Below are 21,226 nucleotides of genomic sequence, written 5' to 3' on the forward strand. Positions count from 1 at the left end.
TGACGGAGAACTGACTTGTCGGAAGAAGACATGGAAGAAACAAAACGATAAATAGTTCAATAAGTGGAACATAGACTATCTAGAATGTCCGAATTTTTTTTATGAAATAAAAGAATGGGTGGCAGGTAAAATCAGATCTGTCATGTGGGCAAATCAATTAGGTAGAAAAAAAGCTTATTATGTCAGAGAATTTAATCTCACATGCGAATATGATGACAAAGAATACTTAGGAGCTGAGGTAAAAAAAAAGGCAAAAATCCTAATCGCTCAATTGAGATCTAGTTCCCACCATTTGAGATGTGAAATTGGTAGATGGAAGGTCCCTAAAGAAAAGTGGGAGGACAAAATTTGTAGATTTTGCAACAAGGGTGTGGTGGAAACAGAGTGACACTATCTGAAGGATTGTACAACATATGAAGACATTCCGAGCCAACACAAAAAAACATTAAAAGTGAACAACATAGAAGACCTTTTTGAAAGACCAAGACTCTTCAAGGAGGCCATTTTATTTACACAGAATCACACCAAAAGAGAGACACGCTGGAAAAATCACATCACTACAAAAGAGAGACTCGCTGGAAAAATCACATCACTCTGACTAGGAGTTTTATGTAGGACCCTTAGACTTATGACCTCGTGGACGTGACATCATTCACATTCTGGGTCCCCTCCCCTACTTCTTGGCGGTTCAGTGGAGGTTTTTCTGTACCCGGATGCCTGAGGTGCAGATTGTTCCGTCAGTGTAACTCCCAATTCACAAGGGAACATTCCGCTGCATTGGTTTGATATGACTGCATAAGGAAGCAGCTCGATCTGCTCTTCGGCATTGCGCACTACTCAACCATATATCAATTGGGCATCATGGGGGATCTGGGCCAAGGTAAGAGAAATGCTTGATGCTCATTTTATTTTATGTCAGATTGTTCTGTTTCTCGATTGGTTTTAGGAAAATGAAATCGAGGGCATGTTTTAGTCTTGGGATGGATACGTTTTGTGTTTTAATGTGGCATTCATCCCGTCTGTCGCAAGTGGGCTAAATCTAAAAGAGTGGATCAGAGTGCTAATTTTCTGGAAATGTTTTGATGTGTATATATGGTTTCCAGTCTTGTGTAGGCCAATGTCTGTGGTAAAAAAATGTATCAAGGTGCCAAACCCTTGAAAGTTTTGCGTACATTGTTGTGTAATTGTTCATATCGTGGCCTATCTTTCGATCCAGCTGTCTCATCTAGGTTACTTGTTTCATCAAGGTACCGAAAATGAACTTCTGGAAAATGTATGCAAACGTATATTTCCACTTGTGTTAGTCCGTTTTATATTGTGCTTCTGATTTTTATCTGTGTATCTATGTGTTTCGTAACCTTTGAATTAGAGTTCTGATTAGGATCAACGAATGCACCAAAGCAACAAACCTCCGGAAATCGGTTTAATACCTTGCTCTTTGTGATATTTTCAAGAGTATTTAAGAGGCAATGCGTGTTATGCTTGTCTTGACTCTTACTGCTCATTCTGTATTACAGGAACCTGCAATGAATCCTTCATGATGGACGAATTGGGGAAGATATTCGTTGCCGGACACAGGGGACTGGTGGGTTCAGCTATTGTCAGGAAGCTTCATGAATTGGGGTTTGAGGATTTGATCCTCAAGACTCACAAGGAAGTGGATCTCACTCGACAAGCAGATGTTGAGAAGTTTTTCTCAGAAGAGAAGCCCAAATATGTGATTGTTGCAGCAGCCAAAGTTGGGGGTATCCATGCCAACAATACTTACCCTGCCGACTTCATAGCCATCAATCTCCAAATCCAGACGAACGTGATTGATGCAAGCTATAGGAATGGTGTGAAGAAGCTTTTGTTTCTGGGTTCTTCTTGCATTTATCCAAAATTTTCTCCGCAACCAATCACTGAAGATTCACTCTTGACGGGTCCTTTGGAACCTACTAATGAGTGGTATGCTGTTGCTAAGATCGCTGGGATAAAAATGTGCCAAGCATACCGTCTTCAGTACAAGTGGGATGCGATTTCTGGCATGCCCACTAACCTTTATGGCCCTAATGATAATTTTCATCCTGAGAATTCTCATGTGTTGCCTGCTTTGATGCGTCGTTTTCATGAAGCTAAAGTTTCTGGGGCAAAAGAAGTGGTTGTTTGGGGCACTGGCTCGCCTTTGCGGGAATTCCTGCATGTGGATGACCTGGCTGATGCAGTTATTTTCCTCATGGATAAGTACAGTGATCTCCCCCATGTGAATATGGGAAGTGGAATTGAAGTGACAATCAAAGAACTTGCAGAGCTTGTCAAAGAAGTCGTAGGATTTGGCGGGGAGCTTAAATGGGATTTTACAAAACCAGATGGGACTCCTCGAAAGCTAATGGACAGCTCAAGGTTAGCAAGCATGGGATGGAACCCCAAGATTTCTTTGAGGGATGGGCTTGTCGACACATACAAGTGGTATTTAGAGAATTATATTCAGTAGATTTATTTCTACCTTCTTTAAGACGGAACAAGTATTCATGGGCTTAATAAAAAGTCTTGGCTTATAACCTAAGACAAAGCTTACGGTGTTGATTATGTTGGATATCGCTTGAAGTACAAGTTGTTGCTTTTTCTTAAGCAGTTGTCTGTTTATGAAGACGTTGTGCTGCTTTTAGTACAATTTTAGTCTGTATTTTAACATGATTTTTCTTTTTTTATTGGGAAAATATAAATTAGATAATCGTAACAAGAGCTGCAATGCAGCAGGAGTCCCGGCCTAATGCAAAAAAGAAAGAGAAAATGCCGATCTCCATGTGGAGGCTGGAGGAATTCTGTAATGTTAAGTTAGATATTAACTTGATGTTCCTTTAGTAATATGACCTGCAGAATCTATAAAAGGTAGTCTAAATGCATTTATTTAAGAAGAGGTTTGTGTGCTGTAGTTATGTAACTGTGAACATCAACATCAATTAAATCAAAATGGTTTTCTAATTTGATTGTTCAGAAGAGTTGCAAACATCAAAGGTGTATTTGTCAAATTAATAGTTGATGATGTAACTTATATCACAGTTAACATTAACATCAATTAAAGATTCAAGTGTGTTTTAGCTTATATAAATCTAGTATATGATTATTATCCACAATTAGAATATAGGCAATCCATAGTGCACTATAAGGAAGTAAATGGTGCATTCTCAATGTGGGTTGTGAGAACCATGGAAGGTGATAAATTAAAAAGCATATTTGATGCAGATCCATTTCTGAATGTAACATTTTGCAGCTCTACAGAAATACAAATTGTGTCATTAACTATCAAATTTGTATCGTTCCTACAGCTAAATACGGTTCTCTTCTCGTGTCTACCCTGTTTTATGAGATTTTTGCATTGTTACTACACAAGAAGAGATGCTACATATCAGTAACCTATATTAGTATCTTCTATGTAACCTTCCTTAGCTGCTATGCTTTAAGTGCACAGAACAAAAAAGTTAAATAATTTTACGTTCATGCATGTTATCTGCACTTGGAGCCATCATAATCCAAGTAAGACACTTGAAGCCATCATAACCCAATTAAGGAGAAGAAACTGAAAATGTGCAATATCCTTTGAGCTAAACTGTTATGTAATTTAACAAAACTGTCAAGCAGAAGAACAGAGCATCACTTCGCTCAAGCTAAGTAAAAATTTGACAGAAATATCCCCATCTCTAAACAACAAGAGGTTTGCACTTCTCATGTACTATTTTGTTAACACTATTGCAGTCACTGATTAGTAATCTCCTATCGTAAAACGATTATTAAACAACTGGAAACAAATTCACAGCTAATATCGAAAAATAACACAACTGCAACTTCACCAAAAAAATACAAAAAGAAATTCACAACACAAAGAACACAATATTTTCAGACAAATTGTCCCTGGAAAAACCCTCAAGGGAAAACCAGTTCTGTAGATGGAAAATATATTAACTTTAGCAAATCAAGAGATACAAAATTCCTTGCCTCTCACTGGCAAAATTCAGACAACCTCCTAATTTCTCCTGCTGATATTCCCCACTGCTATCCCCAATGCTATCACTACACCCTTGCTAACACTGCAAAACTGTTTACTATCACTGCAAACTCATTTGCTCTCACTACAAATGCTTCTACAACTCTTGTTGTGTTCCTTTGTTATGTTCTTCAAATGCCTCCCTTGACTCCCTTTTATACTATCTAACCGAGAGATTTCTAGTTGCTTCTTGATCAAGAAGTTTCTAGTTGCTTCTCGATTAAAACAACCTAACCAATAGGTTACTAGTGGCTTCTAGGAGTCAATTAATTAACAAATATATGTCGTAACTATAACAATTATTTGCCAATTAATCACATATGGACAAACAACTGTCTAAGCTACCTAAAACTAACACTCCCTCTTAGAGAGGAAGCTGTTTTGCATGACACCCAACTTATCTCTGAAGAAGATGAATTTAGTTTTTCCCAATGCCTTAGTCAGAATGTCTACTACCTGCTTTTCTGTAGGTATGTAATGTAGCTGAACGATCCTCCATTGTACACAATTTCTGATGAAGTGATATCTAATGTCTATATGTTTATACCTATCATGAAATATTGGATTCTCAAAAAACTTGATGCAACTCTGATTGTTGCAGTGTATCACAACAGTCTCAACCGTTTGACCAAACAAGGCTACTAACAACTTTCAAAGCCATATAGCTTCACATGTCGCCATGCTAGTTGCTATGTATTCTGCTTTTGTTGAACTTAGAGCCTTAGATTTCTGCTTTCTGTTGAATCAAGATACAACTCCTGATCCCAAATTGAAACAACACCCTGAAGTGCTCCTTTTGTCCGTTGTACTTCCTGCCCAATCTACATCAGTATAGCCCATCAACTTGATACCTTCACCTCGAACATATCTGATCCCATACTCAATTGTACCATGCAAGTAACGCAATACATGCTTGGCCGTTGCCAAATGCATTCTCTTTGGTTCAACTATGAACAGATTGAGAGAGTTTACTAGCAAATGCTATATCTGACCTAGTGTTGACCAAATACATAAGCGAACCAATCGACTATCTATATAAGGTGGGATCTACATCCTTCCCCTTAGATGTATCTACCTTCCTCTAATTCGTGATCATGGGTGTAGACATGGCTTTGCAATCCTCCATCTCGAATCTCTTCAAGATTTCAATGCAATATTTCTCATGACCAAGGAAAATCTCCATCTGTCTGCCACACCTCTATGCCTAGAACTGAGCCCCAGTGAACTTGTAAGAAACAAGTCGTCCACATATAGAGCAAGAATGAGAATCTCACCACCAACCAACCAATTAGTAGAGGGTAGCATTTGCTTCACTCTTCACAAAGCCCATTTCCTGCAAGTATGTGTCAATGCGTTCATACCACGCTCTGGGAGCCTGCTTGAGTCTGTACAATGCTCTCTTCAATCTGCACACATGGGTCTCTTTGCTGTGTGCTACAAAGCCTTTTGGTTGCTCTATGTATATCTCCTCCTTTAACTCACCATTAAGGAATGCTGTCTTGACATCCATTTGATGGATCTACCATCCCATCTATGCTACAAACAAGATCACAGCTCGTATAGAAGTATACCTAGCCATTGGAGCAAATGTCTCCTCGTAGTCTATTCCCTACTGAGAGAATCCCTTGGCCACAAACCTTGCCTTGTATTTCACGATGCTACCATCTGCACCGTGCTTTATCTTATAGAGCTAGCATGATCCAACTACTGCTCTATCTATTGGTCTAGGAACTACCTCCCACACATCATTCTGCATTATTAAGAAATACTCCTCAACCATAGCGTCTCGCCATACCTGATGCTTTGTAGCCTCTGGATAGCTGGAAGGCTCACTATCTACCAACTGACTAACTAATGCCACATAGTCATTGAACTTGGTTGGTTGTCTCCGCTGTCTACTACCCTTCCTAGGAGCTCCCACAAACTCCTGAATATCCCTTTGTGTCTCTTGAACCTCGTGGTTCCTGCTGCCAATTGTAGAGGATGAAATATCAACCTCTAAGTCTTCTAGATGCATTTCTTGTTGCACCTATTGTTCCATACTCTGTGAATCTTCACCACCTGAGCCTACATTTATACTGGTAACTGTACTTGTGCTCTGTTGCCCTTGACTAGGCCTTGGAGCTTTTGCTAGTTGCTCACTCTGATCATTTGCTGGCAAATCTCTGGACCTTTTAAATGCCTTTTCTTCATGAAATTAACATCACGTCTGACAATAATTCTTCTAGTCCCGGGAATAAAAATCCTGTATGCCTTTGAGGTTTTACTGTACCCAACAAAGTACCCCCTCTTTGCAGTCTGATCTAACTTGGTACGTGTATCACCTGGAATATAACAATATGCCAAACTTCCAAATTTTTTGAAATGGCTAACATCAGGCTTCTTTCTTTTGAAAGCTTCCTCTGGTGTCATTCTCCCTAGTACCTTGTGTGGAACCCTGTTCTGAATGTAGACTGTTGTATTACACGCTTCTGCCCGTAAGTAGCGGGGCATATCCTGGTCATGTAGCATAGATCTTGCCCCAATTGATATAGAACGGTTCTTCCTCGCAACAACTCCATTTTGCTGTGGATTGTAAGGAACAGTCCACTCTCTCTTGATTCCTTCCTTGGTACAGATTTCTTGGAAGTTATTTCTTTTGTACTTGTCTCCCTTGTCCGACCGAAGAACCTTTATCTTCTTTCCTGTCGAGTTCTCGACAAGAGCCTTGAACTCTTGGAATCGACTGAAAACCTCATACTTGGTCTTCAAGAAGTATATCTAGGTCTTCCTAGAGAAATCATCGATGAAAGTAACATAGTATTCATATCCTCCGAGAGACTTTGTTGACATTGGTCTACATACATCTGAATGTACTAGATCAAGAACACCTTCAGATTTGGTGTCACTCCTTGGAAAAGATGCTTTTGCAAACTTCCCCAACACGAATCCTTTACATACATCATCATGCTTTGTTCTCACCTCTGGAACACCTATCGCCGTCTTACGAAGCAATTTGAGCGCTCCATGATAAATATGGCCCATCCTCCTATGCCATAGCTCTCCAAGATCTCTAGGATTATAGCTGATCATGAGTGCCTAAGGAGTATCAAATTGTAACTTGTAAAGGTGACCACTCCTAACTCCAATAGTTATGGGTGATTTCCAATCATTGTGCTTAATCAACACATGTGTCCCTCTAAAGAGTACATTATACCCCCTATCCTGAAGAACAGATACGGAAATCAAATTCATACCTAATCATGGCACATGCAACAGATCATGAATTGGAATTATCTTTCCATTCTCCCTTTGAAGCTGAATAGTCCTTTTCCCAACTGGGTTGAGCTTGGACAAGTTTCCCGTAAAAATCTGGATATTGGTGTTCTCCTCCTTATAATTGGAGAAGTACTCTCTAATTCCTGTCATATGAAATGACGCCCCACTATCTATATACCAGATAGTCTGTGAGGTTGAGCTCACCATACAAGCTATAAGTGCAAACTCATCTTCCATTCTACTGGAGAGTTCTTCTGCACTTGCTGAAGCTGCCACTTGCTTCTTTGCCTTCTTCCTTTTTGGGCAATCACTGACATAGTGACCACACTCGTGACATCCAAAGCACTTGACCTTAGAAAGGTCCTTCTTCTCACTTTGTGAATTTGATCCTTTGCTAGATCCCTTCGTTGCTTTCCCTTGCCCTGTTAGGGCAACGTTCTTCTGTTCCACCTCACTTTTCTAACTTTTGTTGGCCCCATTGACAAGACTTAGTCTAAACTCCTCTCGAGTGAAATTAGTCCATAGTCGATCCCAACTCGGTAAGGTATCTCGTCTACTGACAACTCGAACAAAGACACTCCACTGTTTAGAAAACCCATTTAGGGCTATTCTCACTAGCTCATCATCACTGGGACTATCTTCAACAACTGCTAACTCGTCCTTGACAAGTCTGAGCCTGGTGAGGTAACTTGTAACGTCTTCTCCTTGGTTCATCTAGGTATTCTTTAGCTTCTCTCTGAGAATCATCTTCCTGTTAGTGGTAGCATTCTCGTACAAATTCCAAATGGCATCCCACATCTTATTCGTCGTATCTAGCTCTGAGATATGTGGAACAATATGATCCTTGACATCATCAAGGATAATCCTCCTCGCCTTGGCATTGTCCTTCTTATATTCTGCAAGCTGTGTCGCATCCATTGGTACAGTTGCAACATTGGTAACATAATCCTTGATACCATTCTCTTCCAACAATAAAGAAATGCTGGCCTTCTAGAGAACAAATTCGAGGCATCATCCAATCTGTCCTGATCTCTCAAACCAGCTGAAGCCATCTCAAGGGATTAAAGCAATAATAATTTTGAAGAGATCACACTAGGTTATTTAAACTGCTAATTTCTTTCCTAGGGCAAAACTCGTCTACCCTCAACACTGCTCTGATACCATGTGAAAACTAACACTATTGCAGTCACTAATTATTAATCTCCTATCGTAAACGATTATTAAACTGCTGGAAACAAATTTACAGCTAATATCGAAAAATAACACAACTGCAGCTTCACCAATAAAATACGGAAAGAAATTCACAACACAAAGAACACAATATTTTCAGACAAATTGTCTCTGGAAAAACCCCTAAGAGAAAACCAGTTCTGCAGATGGAAAATTTATTAACTTCAGCAAATCAAGAGATACAAAATTCTTTGCCTCACTGGCAGAATTCAGACAACTTCCTAATTTTTCTTGCTAATATTTCCCACTTCTATCTCCAACGCTATCACTGCGCCCTTACTAACACTGCAAGACTGTTTGCTTTTACTGCAAACTCATTTGCTAACACTGCAAATGCTTCTACAACTCTTGTTGTGTTCCTCTGTTTTGTTCTGTTCTCCAAATGCTTCCCTTGGCCCCCTTTTATACTACCTAACCAAGAGGTTTCTAATTGCTTCTTGATCAAGAAGTTTCTAGTTGCTTCTTGATTAAAACAACCTAACCAATAGGTTACTAGTGTCTTCTAGAAGGAGTCAATTAATTAACAAATATTTGTCGTAACTCTAACAATTATTTGCCATTTAATTACATATGGACGAACAACTGTCCAAGCTACCTAAAACTAACAATTCCACCACACACATCGATGCTAATGACAAAAAGGTCTTGTCAGTTTAGCATATTTAAATATAGTATATGCATTGACAATGTGATTCTGCTCTTGTTCTACAGAATGTAAAGCTTTCTCATGCTTGCTACTCAAAGTGAGCAATGAATTTGCAAAGCTGTTGCAGGTTCAGCTCTTGAAGGATATCTGCTAGCTCTTTGTCTATATTTGACATTTCTAAGTTAGTAGGTTGGTAAACCATAGACTTGGCCCAAATAAACTGATGGAAATTGGAATTTTAATTAAGAGTCTAAATATAGTTTGTAATCACAATCTACAAAAGTTATAGATATAAGCCTATATAGAATGATATGACAGTGATATGATATGCGAGTAATGATTCTGTAGTTATGCATCCTATGGATTGAGGTACATATTAGAAAGAAGTCTGTATGCAGTGTGGATACCATGATCGGTTTGCTTCAATTACTCCCTGTAGTTCTTTCTGTCTTTATGACTTTCTAGATGATCTGACCGAGGAGTAAACCTCAATCTTCCAATAAACCTCAATCTTCCAAGAATGGCTGTTGGCGAGTTTGGAGTTTTGAGCTCCAAAATGAGAAGGCAATTCAGCAAATGTGGTAAACACAGACATTTCACTAAGTTTGGTAAAACAAAGACAATAATTTTGAGATCTGGAGATGCCTTTTATATTGTAAAGTGCCGTCAACAATTCCTATGCATCCCTATAGTTGCAATATCTCCATATTTAGACCTTTCTTCAAGGGATTGAAAGTGTGCATACATCTTCTTTTGGATAAATATACATATGGAAATAAAGTTCAGTGTAAGGAGACTCCGAGATGATCATGCTCATTGAGATAAAACATGACAATTGTTATTGTTGTGTGATGCTTTTCAAGAAGAGGGACACACATAGAAGTCTGAGATGAGGCAGCACATGCAGGAAAGGAATATGCACTAGATGGCAGCATCATATGGGAGCTTCATGAAGATATTGGTAATATGGATTAATTGATCATCATCACTATTAAAAAAAAACAAAAAATATGCAGTGAAGCTCATTTGCTTATCTTCTTGTGTACTTGTTTTACCCACAAAATTTAATAGAAAATCTTTCCCAAGGTGGGAGGGGTGCATTAGATGGGAGCTCAAAAATCTCAACATACACAGCAGAATGATCTTAGGTGCACATTTTGCTTCAATCTCTGACTTTCACGAATAAACTGCTCCTTTCATTTCAATTTTGTCATCTGGTCATCAAGTCTTTGACGAGCCCAGTCATGAGTTTCAGTAGAGAGCTTAACCTGCTCTTAAGCATAGTCTGAAGAAAGAAAACTCGCTGAAACCATGGCAAGCGACTTACCTCGAGTTTCAGCACAAATTGAGTCATGCAGTTAACAATCCCAATGAGGAAAAGTGGGCAAAATCAGAAATATAAAATGGATTGAACCAAAATCAATCTCTCTATAGCAACTGCTTCAAGATATTCGCTAATATGGCAAGCAGACTTAGAAAGCTCACTGCAGCTGTTCTGTTAGTCATATATGCAAAATGTGATAACAAAATAAGGCACATGAACTGCTTTACAGAATGCCACCTACCCAGGAGAACTTCTCTCATGATGAAGACATGCGTGTACTTGTGTGTCATTTAGCATTGCCAACTATTTTGCTGCTAGTTTCCAAGCAAAGGAATAAGAAGCTTCGGATATGTATTTCATAATGCATCTCATGTAATGCAGTTGGTGGATGAATGTTTTAACTTTTTTCAAACAGAGAAATGCCAGCAAAAAATACTAACAGTCAATTATGATATTTTCCAGCCTCACGTAACAATTTTTCAAATTTATTAAATTTAGAAACATTAGACTCCCCCTTTTATATTATAAGGCTGCATGAATTTAAATTAAGATTAATGCCAAAACTGTTGACTGAAAACATTAATCTCTGCAAAGGCAGGGACTAAGAATATCAAGATATATGCAGAGTGTTGGCATTGCATTGCATTGCATTTTCATTATGTACATGGGTACCTAACATGGCCTAGTAGCTGGGACCTATTATGCATTTGATCCTAATTTTCGTAAGCTTAAGGGCATTCCCCTAAGTTGCACTTAAGGGGGGGTGTTGGTGTAAATAAGTATTTACTATTTATTACTTAGGTTAATGCATTATTTTAATATTTATTTATTAGTCACCTAGGAGTATGCGCACTTTTGTGAGTTGTCGTGTTGACAACGCAGAAGTTCGCACCTTTTTTATGCACATGGTGTCTACAACACAAGAGTTAGCACACTAATTAAACACATGGTGTCTACAGCATCTCCACTTGGGATACACCTTGTCATTCTTATCCTTTCATCTCGAATGATGGATAAGACATTTGCTTAGTTGTCATGCTTATCTTATCTCCTGGCTCTTTTTAGAGACATTTTAAGTGCTTCCTGAAAGACCTTTATATGCAGGCACTCCTAGTGTGTTTGAATATACAATACAAAGCAATATATGAGGACATACTCTGATATATTGATCATACTCCTTTTTGGTCCACAGTTGTGCTTCTGTTCGAGTTCTACAATCTTGGGTGAATCTTGCCCTAAGGCAAATTCTTACATGGTATTAGAGCTATACCAAATCTTTACAATAATATATATCTAATTTGTGCAAGGTCTTTTTTTTTGTTAGCCTAATAGTTGAGGTGTCTATGCTGTAAACATAATTTAGCTGATCAGACTATTAACGGGGCGAAGTAAGATTTCAGTGGATTGTAAATGTATGGAGATTTAAAGTGCTTAGATAAATATGGGCACAGCCACTGTGCTACTCTCGGCCATGCCCACCACCGAGCTGCTTGTGCCACGGAGGTGCTGACCGGCCCATGCCGAAACGACCTGCAAGTTACGCTCTGTGCGCCAGGTGAAAATTTTTACTTACCACGGGGCTGCCTAGCGCATGCCACAGGCTGGATGTTGCTTGACAATAGAACTGTGTAGGAGGGCTTACCACCTTGAGAGCCTATATAGAGGACGGCCCTTCTCTTTACCACAACAATCATGCATGGACTGACCCTGTCACCATATGTGACAGCTGCTTTTTGAGTGCCGCTGGTTTACCAGTCTGCCCTAACTGAACCTGGTTGATTTCAAGCTCTACATAGAGGATGGGTGTCCCTTTGCTAATTTGATCCACATATTCAGGTGTGGAATTACAACCTAGAATGATTCCTTTGCTATTGCCTGTATTGTCATTAAATGTAACATTTACATTGCTGATTAGGAATTGACTGTTGTTGGCTATGCAAATTTTTTCCAGGTCCTCTGCTGTGGGCATTTTGGTAATCAGATGTGGTTGCTGTTCTGTTCAAACCCCTGCAAGAGCCCCATGACGTAGCAGAGACCATTGTAGGTAGTCATAATTTCTTTGCTTGTCTTTCAGATTAACAATAATTAATTGTATCTGTTTCTTTGCCAGATTTAAAACTTAGTTTGAAAATTTAGAGTTTAGCTTATTTATATTTGGCTGCTCTATTTATTTGGTTAAGTTGTTCGACCATTTCAGCTCAGGAAGTCAGATTGGTCTATGCTGCTTTTGTGTTATGTCTGCAGACTCTATCAGTCATGATCCATGTCTTGTTCTCTAGCAATCTTTTTTTCTCTTGTGGTAATAAGCGATGTTTGGAATACAGGACGTATTTTTGGTCCGACGACCCCAGTTGGCTAGAAACTATTTTTATGCTCTGCTTGTAGCCTCTATTGTATCAACTCTGCATGGGTAGAAGATCATTTCTGACTCCCACTTACTGGGTTGGTTGTCCCATGATATCCTTTATCATAACATCTGGATTTTATTGTGTGTTTGTTTTTAGCATCAACGTTTCGGATCACACTCCATGATCCATCGTTGGGATGAAATATGAGTAAGAGATGTAACAGCAAAAGTGAGTTGACAATATGATGACTATTACTACTATTTATATCTCAGTATTTCTTCCTATTTCCCAATTTAGCTGGTGTTCAACATTAAAAAAAATTCTGTTGAAAAACAAACAAATAAATAAAGAAATGCTTAAGCAAATAGAAACACTGAAACCAAAAATGAAAGTCAAAAGCCACTTTTATTGCAAACACAATCCACAAACCACAAGGTGCTCTCAAATACATGCAGTGGTACAAAATCTATATCATACTAGGAAAGTATACAATTTCAAATTTTCAATGCATATCTAGATTTTATTAGAAAGGTTGAACCACTTTTTAGAAAATGTCGCTAGTTTTCATATACCTGAATGATTACTATTGCAAGACCAACCTATTTGCGTACATCCAACAAAGCATAGAAAATTGTGCATCAAGAACAAAATATATAGTTGCAGGCTTCATGTCATCAAATATTTGATTTTCACGATAAATAATATAAAAGTTACTTTGAATAATGACACAGCATATATTAAGGGCAAATGATCAATCAGGTAAGACATATAGATTGACTAGATAGATTGATCATCCTGTCAAACTGTTCTATACTTTTCTGTTTAATTTCAGACCATTGAATATACACCAGTTCCCTATAGCCATGCGATAACTCTCAAATAAAGTCAACCTGAGCTTAAAAAGTTAAAAAACACAAAAATGGAATTATAAAAATATTTTTCTAAACTTGTGACATATATGTCCAAGAGTACATATAAAAGATTAAAACTCCTGCAGTAGCTTCCATTCATTTGAGCTACCTATAACTGCCTATGCTCTTCCTTGAGAACATAAGACATCATATGCAGTAATATAGGTCCACCTTGTACAGTTCTGCAATTTGAGATATCAATCTGACTTCAGGATCAGAACTTATTTAGGTTTAGAATGAACCTTGATTCAATTCTATGCTCAGATATAAATGACAACTGCAGATCTAACTAGTAATCACAAACTTGAATGAAATAATTCTTCTTATTGAATTCGTGGGAATATGACTGCTAGGAGATCAGACTGTATGTTTTCCTGTGTGTCTCCAAACTGTAGTCATAACCCGCCTATATATCCCCTTTAGAGGGTATGTCCCTTAAGGGACATAACCCTTGGCACATAACCAACATTTAATTATCCTAAGTTGGCGACTAAGAGATAAGTGTTAGTTAGATTTAACTAACGTTTAGTCAAGAACAAACTAAGCATTTATTTCCAGATCGCCGGCTCATATAATGGATATATAAATTATTATAAATGCCAATCCTGAGTATATATAGAGAGAAGAGTAAGGTACGATCTGTACCAGTCGACCTGAGGATTATCAAGGTTAAATTCTTAACACTCCCTCTTAACCTTATAATCCTACAGAGAGATATCATATCTAGCAACATCAGTACATATGTTAAGCAAGAATATATACTCTATATTTGTCTTTCTCTTCTTAGTATGTAGTATCATTGAACATATGATACAAAGTCATATTACTAAGCCTGCGATATGACAAATCATTGCTACTAGTGATAAGACACATGTTGTGACTCATAGAAATTGGTATTTCTAAATCACAACTAAACCCCGAATTTAAGATCTACCAGAATACAGGATAAACCCGAAGAATTTCTAGAATTCTTTCTTTATCCAATTTGTGACCCATGAACATAGCAATGTCAATATCACAAGACGATAAAAAATTCACCTAGATCTTACAGTAAAATCTACTGTTAGGGCATTATCTAAGAGATCGTCACCTCTCATAATGCCTTTACACAAGTATTCATTATTTCAGAGATCGTCACCTCTAAATAATGATTACACATGGTGGAGCCCATAACTGTCAATAGCTTGACAAATCAATTTTAACTTTATTAATAACTAAAGAGTATAAATGAATTACAACTCAACCATACCAAGTCTCTTTCTGAAATGTTCAATCTTTACTTTAGATAGAGGTTTGGTGAGTATATCTGCTGTCTGATTTGTAGTACAAATGTATTCCAATTTAATAGAATTCCTGTCTACCATATCTCTTACATAATGGTAAGGAATTTCAATATGCTTGGATCTATCATGGAAAACTGGATTCATAGAGAGCTTGATGGAACTCTGATTATCACAATGAGTGATCGTAGGATTCATGGCTTGCCCAAATAATCCCACAAGTAACTTCCTTAGCCATATTGCTTCTCGAGAGGTCATTGCTGCTGCAATGTATTCAGCTTCTGTGGAGCTCTAAGCTACTGAAGATTGCTTTCTGCATATCCATGAAATCATAGCTGATCCTAAACTGAAACAGCATCTTGAAGTGCTTTTCCTATCTTTAACACTTCCACCCCAATCTGAATCGATGAATCCATGCAAATCTAAAGCAACTCTCTCATATTTCAGTTCATAGTTAATAGTACCTTGAAGGTATCTCATAATGTGTTTAACAACAACTAGGTGAATTTCCTTAGGTTCACACATAAACTGACTTAATGCATGAACTGCATAGCAAATATCAGGTCTTGTATTAACTAGATACATCAGAGACCCAATTATCTCCTTGTAGAGAGTAGAATCTATTGGAGGTGATTCTGCAGTTGCTTCTTTAAGTTTATGCAAATTGGTCTCCATTGGAGAAGACATGGACTTGCAGTTCCACATTCCGAATTTCTTCAAGATATCTGAAGTGTACTTCTTTTGGTTCAGTATGATACTATCTGCATTCTGTCGCACTTTCAATCCTAGAAAGTAATGAAGAAGACCCAAGTCTTTCATCTCGAATTCTCTGATAAGATCTTTCTTGCATTGATCTATAAGATTATCATCACCTGTAATTAATAAGTCATCAATATACAATATCAAGATTACCATACCATCTTTATCTCTTTTATAATACAAGTTCGGATCAGCTTCATTCTTAGAGAATCCTAAGCTAGTGAGATATTTATCAATCCTTTCATACTAGGCCCTGGGAGCCTGTTTAAGCCCATAAAGAGCTTTCTTGAGTCTGCAAACAAAAGCATTTGGATCATGAGTTTCAAAACCTTTTGATTGCTTTATATAGACTTCTTCTGAAATCTTTCCATTGAGAAATGCTGTCTTTACATCCATCTGATGCACCTTCCATCCCTTAGATGCGGCAATTGCTAAGATAGCTCTAACAGTAGTGTATCTGGCAATAGGAGCAAAAGTTTCTTCATAATCAATACCTTCTTTCTGAGAAAAACCTCTGGCTAAAAATTTGGCTTTATATTTCTCAATACTTCCATCAGCAGCATGCTTTATTTTGAATATCCATTTTGAAGACACAATAGAATTTCCTTTTGGCCTAGGAACTATTTCCCAAACATCATTTTTCATAATTGATTGATATTCTTCTGTAATAGCTTCTTTCCAGGCTGGATGTTTAATAGCATCAGAAGGATTGGTTGGCTCTGTTTTGGATAAATCAATCATATTTGCAATATAACCCGAGAATCTTTTAGGTCTTTTGCTTTCTCTAATAGATCCTAAAGGGGCAAAAAATGTTGAGCTGCTTCAACTGTTTTTATGGCCCAAAGTGGCCTCTTCTTTGAAGTTTCTTCAAGGTTTATTTCATCTTCGACCTCTTCTAAGTTCTCCCTTTGAGAATCAAATTCACTTATTCTTTCAGAATTTGATAAAGGAGAGGGTTCATGGGAATTTATTGCCTTTTAAATGCAAGATCTTCCTCAAAGATTACATCTCTGCTAAGTTTAATAGTTTTCTGTCCAGGTATGAAAATTCTATATGCTTTAGAAGTTTCGCTATACCCTACAAAGATACCCTTCCCTCCAGATGGTTCTAATTTGGTCCTCTTTTCTCTTGGCACATGAATGTAAACAGGACATCCAAAGATTCTTAGATGACTTATATTAGGTTTTATTTTAGTAAATACTTCTTCAGGGATCTTATCTTTAAGATAGGAGTGAGGGCTTCTGTTTTGGATGTATACAACAGTACAAGACGTTTCTGCCCAAAGATAGTATTCTAGATTTTGATAAAAAATCGTAGCCCTAGCAGCTTCTATAATAGTCCTATTTTTCCTTTCAGCTACCCCGTTTTGTTCAGGGTTATAAGGAATAGTATACTCCCTCTTGATCCTTGATTCTTTACAAAAGGTTTTAAACAAATCTGAGGTATATTCTCCTCCATTATCTGTTCTAAGGGCTTTAATTTTATGTCCTGAAAAATTTTCAGTTAATGCTTTGAATTCCTTAAATATTTGTAATATTTCTTCTGATTCTTTGCATTTTAAAAAGTAAATCCAAGTTTTCCTAGAGAAGTCATCTATGAACAAGACATAATACCAGAATCCTCCGAGGGAGGGAACGGACATGGGTCCACATAAATCTAAATGAATTAATTCTAGTACATTATTTGTTTTTCTAGTACTATCATGAAAAGGACTTCTAGTACTTTTGCCTAGGGCACACCCTTTGCAAATACTGGGGTGATTTTGGTTTAATTTTGGTAGTCCGGTAACCATCTTTTCCATAGTAGATAGGGTTTTAAAGTTTAGGTGCCCTAATCTTCTGTGCCATATTTCGTTTGAATCCTCTGCTTTGTGAACAAGGGCTTGAATGGGTTCTATATTTAGTTCATACAAGTATCCCTTTCTTTGACCAATTACTTTAGCTTTCTTGATGGAAGAATTCTTAGCCCAAGTTAATACGTTGCCATCCGCGAATGCAAAATTGTGTCCATCATCTTCTACGGCTATAATTGATATTAGGTTCCTTTTTATCCTTGGTACATATAGTACATCCTTAAGAAGAAGAGCATTTCCTGTCTTTAGCTTCAAAGTACAACTACCAATTCCTTTAATTGAATGTGCTGAGTTGTCACCAATAGTAACTTCACCGTTAAGTTTCTCGGTCAAGAAATCTAGAGTTTCCTTGTATCCTTTTATATGCCTGGATGATCCACTATCTATCACCCATGCCTTATTCGAGATTTCATTTGATAAGGAGGAATACAATACACGATTCTCTGGATCATAGGTTTCTTCTTTTCCGACAACATTTGTGCAATTTGCTTGTTGCTTGGAGTTTTCTGGACAATTAGATCTATAGTGTCCAAATTTTTTCACACTTGAAGCACTTTATTTTTGATAGGTCTTTTTTAGGCTTGCCATTCTTCTGATTTCCTTTATTTTTCTTAAAATGCTTTTTCTTGCCTTTATAAGAATTGGTATTAAGAACGTGAAGTTCTTCATCTTCCACTTTAGATTTTTCTCCTTTCTTTAGTTTTCTTGATTCTTCCTGAAGACAATCATTCTTAAGCTTGTTAAAATCGGGAAGCTGATCTCTAGCACTTATTCCTTGTGCAAATGTTTCCCATGATTCTGGCAGTCCATCTATGGCCATGAGTGTTAATTCGGTATCATTTATGATGGTTCCTATGCTGGACAATTCATCTCTAATACTAGCGATTCTTAGAAAATAAGAGTTTATTGATTCTCCTTTCTTTATTTGGATGTGATTTAGTTGTCTCTTTAGTGCAAGTACCCTCGTTGCATTATTTATTTCAAATGCATTTCGTAATGCATTCATCATATCGTAGGCAGTCTGGTGTTTTGTAAGCATAGGTACTATGTCATTTTTAACTCCATCCAATATGGTTTGAATGGCTTTCCTTTTTCCATTGATTTATATAGATTTGTGGGGTTCAACAAGTGGCTGTTTGGATGCTCCATCAACAAACTGTCTAACATTATTTTCTTCGAGAATCATCAAGATTCTGAATTTCCATGCTTCAAAATGTTCCTTTCCATCGAATCTGTTTTCAGGTCTGATTGAATATGCCATTGGAAATGAAAGACAATTACTGAATGTAAAAGGTCTGATCACTGAAAATTTGCAGAGCCCTAGATCTGATAACGAGGCTCTGATACCATGTACAGTTCTGCAATTTGAGATATCAATCTGACTTCAGGATCAGAACTTATTTAGGTTTAGAATGAACCTTGATTCAATTCTATGCTCAGATATAAATGACAACTGCAGATCTAACTGGTAATCACAAACTTGAATGAAATAATTCTTCTTATTGAATTCGTGGGAATATGACTGCTAGGAGATCAGACTGTATGTTTTCCTGTGTGTCTCCAAACTGTAGTCATAACCCGCCTATATATCCCCTTTAGAGGGTATGTCCCTTAAGGGACATAACCCTTGGCACATAACCAACATTTAATTATCCTAAGTCGGCGACTAAGAGATAATTGTTAGTTAGATTTAACTAACGATTAGTCAAGAACAAACTAAGCATTTATTTCCAGATCGCCGGCTCATATAAAGGATATATAAATTATTATAAATGCCAATCCTGAGTATATATAGAGAGAAGAGTAAGGTACGATTTGTACCAGTCGACCTGAGGATTATCAAGGTTAAATTCTTAACACACCTTCTAGAAGACTCACAAGTTATTGTATAGAGAATAGAATCTAAGAATACTACATAGGTCCTAGCAAATCAGTGAAATTGGCATTGCTTCTATGTCTAATGACACAATGTCTTACAAGCGTATACTCTCCCAGCCATATGGTGCAAAACTATTTAAATTGTTGCCTGATTTACACAGAGGGTTTGTTTGGGTCTTAATAACTTGGAAGACAAAACCAATGGTCTTAGAAGTGTAATACTCTCACAGCCATATTGTACAAAACTATATAAATTGTTGCCTGATTTGCACAGATGGTTTGTTTGGTTCTAAATAACTTGGAAGACAAAACTGATGGTCTGCCAGTCAACCTGCATTCAGCTGAATATGTGAACTGATGCGTTGTTGTGTTCCCCTTTGTCTGCTTGCTTCTCTACTGTTTTGTTTACTCACATAGATGCCTGCTGTATTGGTTTGCTTCTGGAATTTAGAGTCCAGTATAATTTAGTATCCAAGATGCACCGCATTTGCAATGGTAGGACGATATATTCTTCCGTAATATGCATTCCTCATTTGTAACATAACATTTGTAAATGCTTGAGGTGTGTATGTGCTGATGTTATGATCAAGATATGGATCCATCCAGTGGAACCACTGAAAGAATTCCCACAAGCCCATAGTATTCCTTAATCTGAGACAGGTTCTGTGTCAGTCGATTGGCTCAGCCAAGACACACGGAACCTTGAAATTGTTACAAAAACTATTTTTGCAGACTGCCATGCTGCAGTTATGAACCCGAGACGAGCATGTTGCCATGCGGGAAGGGTTGACAGTGATGATCTGCCAATAGTGCAGAATATGATGTTCATGGTTGATGGAATGTACGAAGTCTTAGAGGGATTATACACAACATGCAAAGATATAGCATATGCCCAATTTTACAGGCTCCAAAGCTTGGTTCCTCAGCTTTCTGGACAGCATTTGGCCGCCAGATGAGGGCAGCCCATGAAAGGAACGACTACTGTATTGTAATGCAATAATCCATTGTAAAAAATGGCACAACTCTGCTACTACAATGCAATAATGCGTTGTGCCAGCCTGTAAAATACCTGTGGAACATCTTGTACAAATATCCACCTCTATATGCACTACTCTTCTTACTTCTGTTTGCTTCACAAGTACAATGCATATTGCATTGTATTGTATTTCAGCCCTTAAATGGTGGATACATGATGTAATGTCGGCAAAAACCCATGGTTTTCATGACAAAGCTTCTTTTGGTATGCATTGCTTTTCCTTTTCCTTCGGGTTTGTTGTGCCCAACTGCTTTTGACTTTGGATTTACTTCTCTAGCCCTTTGCCTCTCCAAATGGTTATATATTTCTGTAGAAGTACTTTGACTTTCTTTACCGTGTATCTTGTGTTATAACTTGTATTTCGACTCTCAAGTGGTGGATTAATAATGCAATACTGTCAAAAACTTGTTATGCAATACTTAATAATACAATTCTTCATTACTAGTTTACCTTTAGTGTAGAACACTATGGTAAAAATGCAGGCATAAATAAAACTCTAAATCTATGATTATAGATTTCGCTTGGAAAACCAGGGTTAAGGTTGATATTATTAATTGACTTCTGCTTACAAACTTTTCAATTTAGGGAGAAAAAAAAAGAGACCAGGCATATGTGCATCTTGCACATCTTCTACATGCAGACAAGATCCATTAGAAAACCCCACCATGCTCTGTTGCATC

The 21,226-nt window shown here is 37.5% G+C and overlaps 1 protein-coding gene and 1 long non-coding RNA gene across 4 annotated transcripts; both read left to right on the forward strand.

Annotated features, from left to right (window-relative positions):
* The first annotated feature begins 705 nt into the window (after positions 1-705).
* Positions 706-2,897, forward strand: LOC149562342 (GDP-L-fucose synthase 1-like). The gene is made up of 2 exons (XM_089825869.1): positions 706-880; positions 1,518-2,897. Exons 1-2 carry the CDS (start codon positions 862-864, stop codon positions 2,471-2,473), a joined length of 975 nt encoding a protein of 324 aa, XP_089681995.1. The 5' UTR covers positions 706-861; the 3' UTR covers positions 2,474-2,897.
* A 3,962-nt stretch (positions 2,898-6,859) lies between these two features.
* On the forward strand, positions 6,860-13,094 carry LOC149562343 (uncharacterized). 3 transcript variants are annotated; one of them, XR_016363921.1, is made up of 3 exons: positions 6,860-12,318; positions 12,434-12,526; positions 12,680-13,094. It is a non-coding gene; the product is annotated as an uncharacterized LOC149562343 (long non-coding RNA). The 3 variants fall into 3 exon arrangements; XR_016363922.1 differs by having other exon boundaries at positions 12,434-12,522; XR_016363920.1 differs by having other exon boundaries at positions 12,434-13,094.
* The last annotated feature ends 8,132 nt before the right edge of the window (positions 13,095-21,226 follow it).

This window comes from Cupressus sempervirens, chromosome 4, assembly GCF_028749045.1.
Source record: "Cupressus sempervirens isolate cs-2001-9-10 chromosome 4, ASM2874904v1, whole genome shotgun sequence".
Lineage (NCBI taxonomy): Eukaryota > Viridiplantae > Streptophyta > Pinopsida > Cupressales > Cupressaceae > Cupressus > Cupressus sempervirens.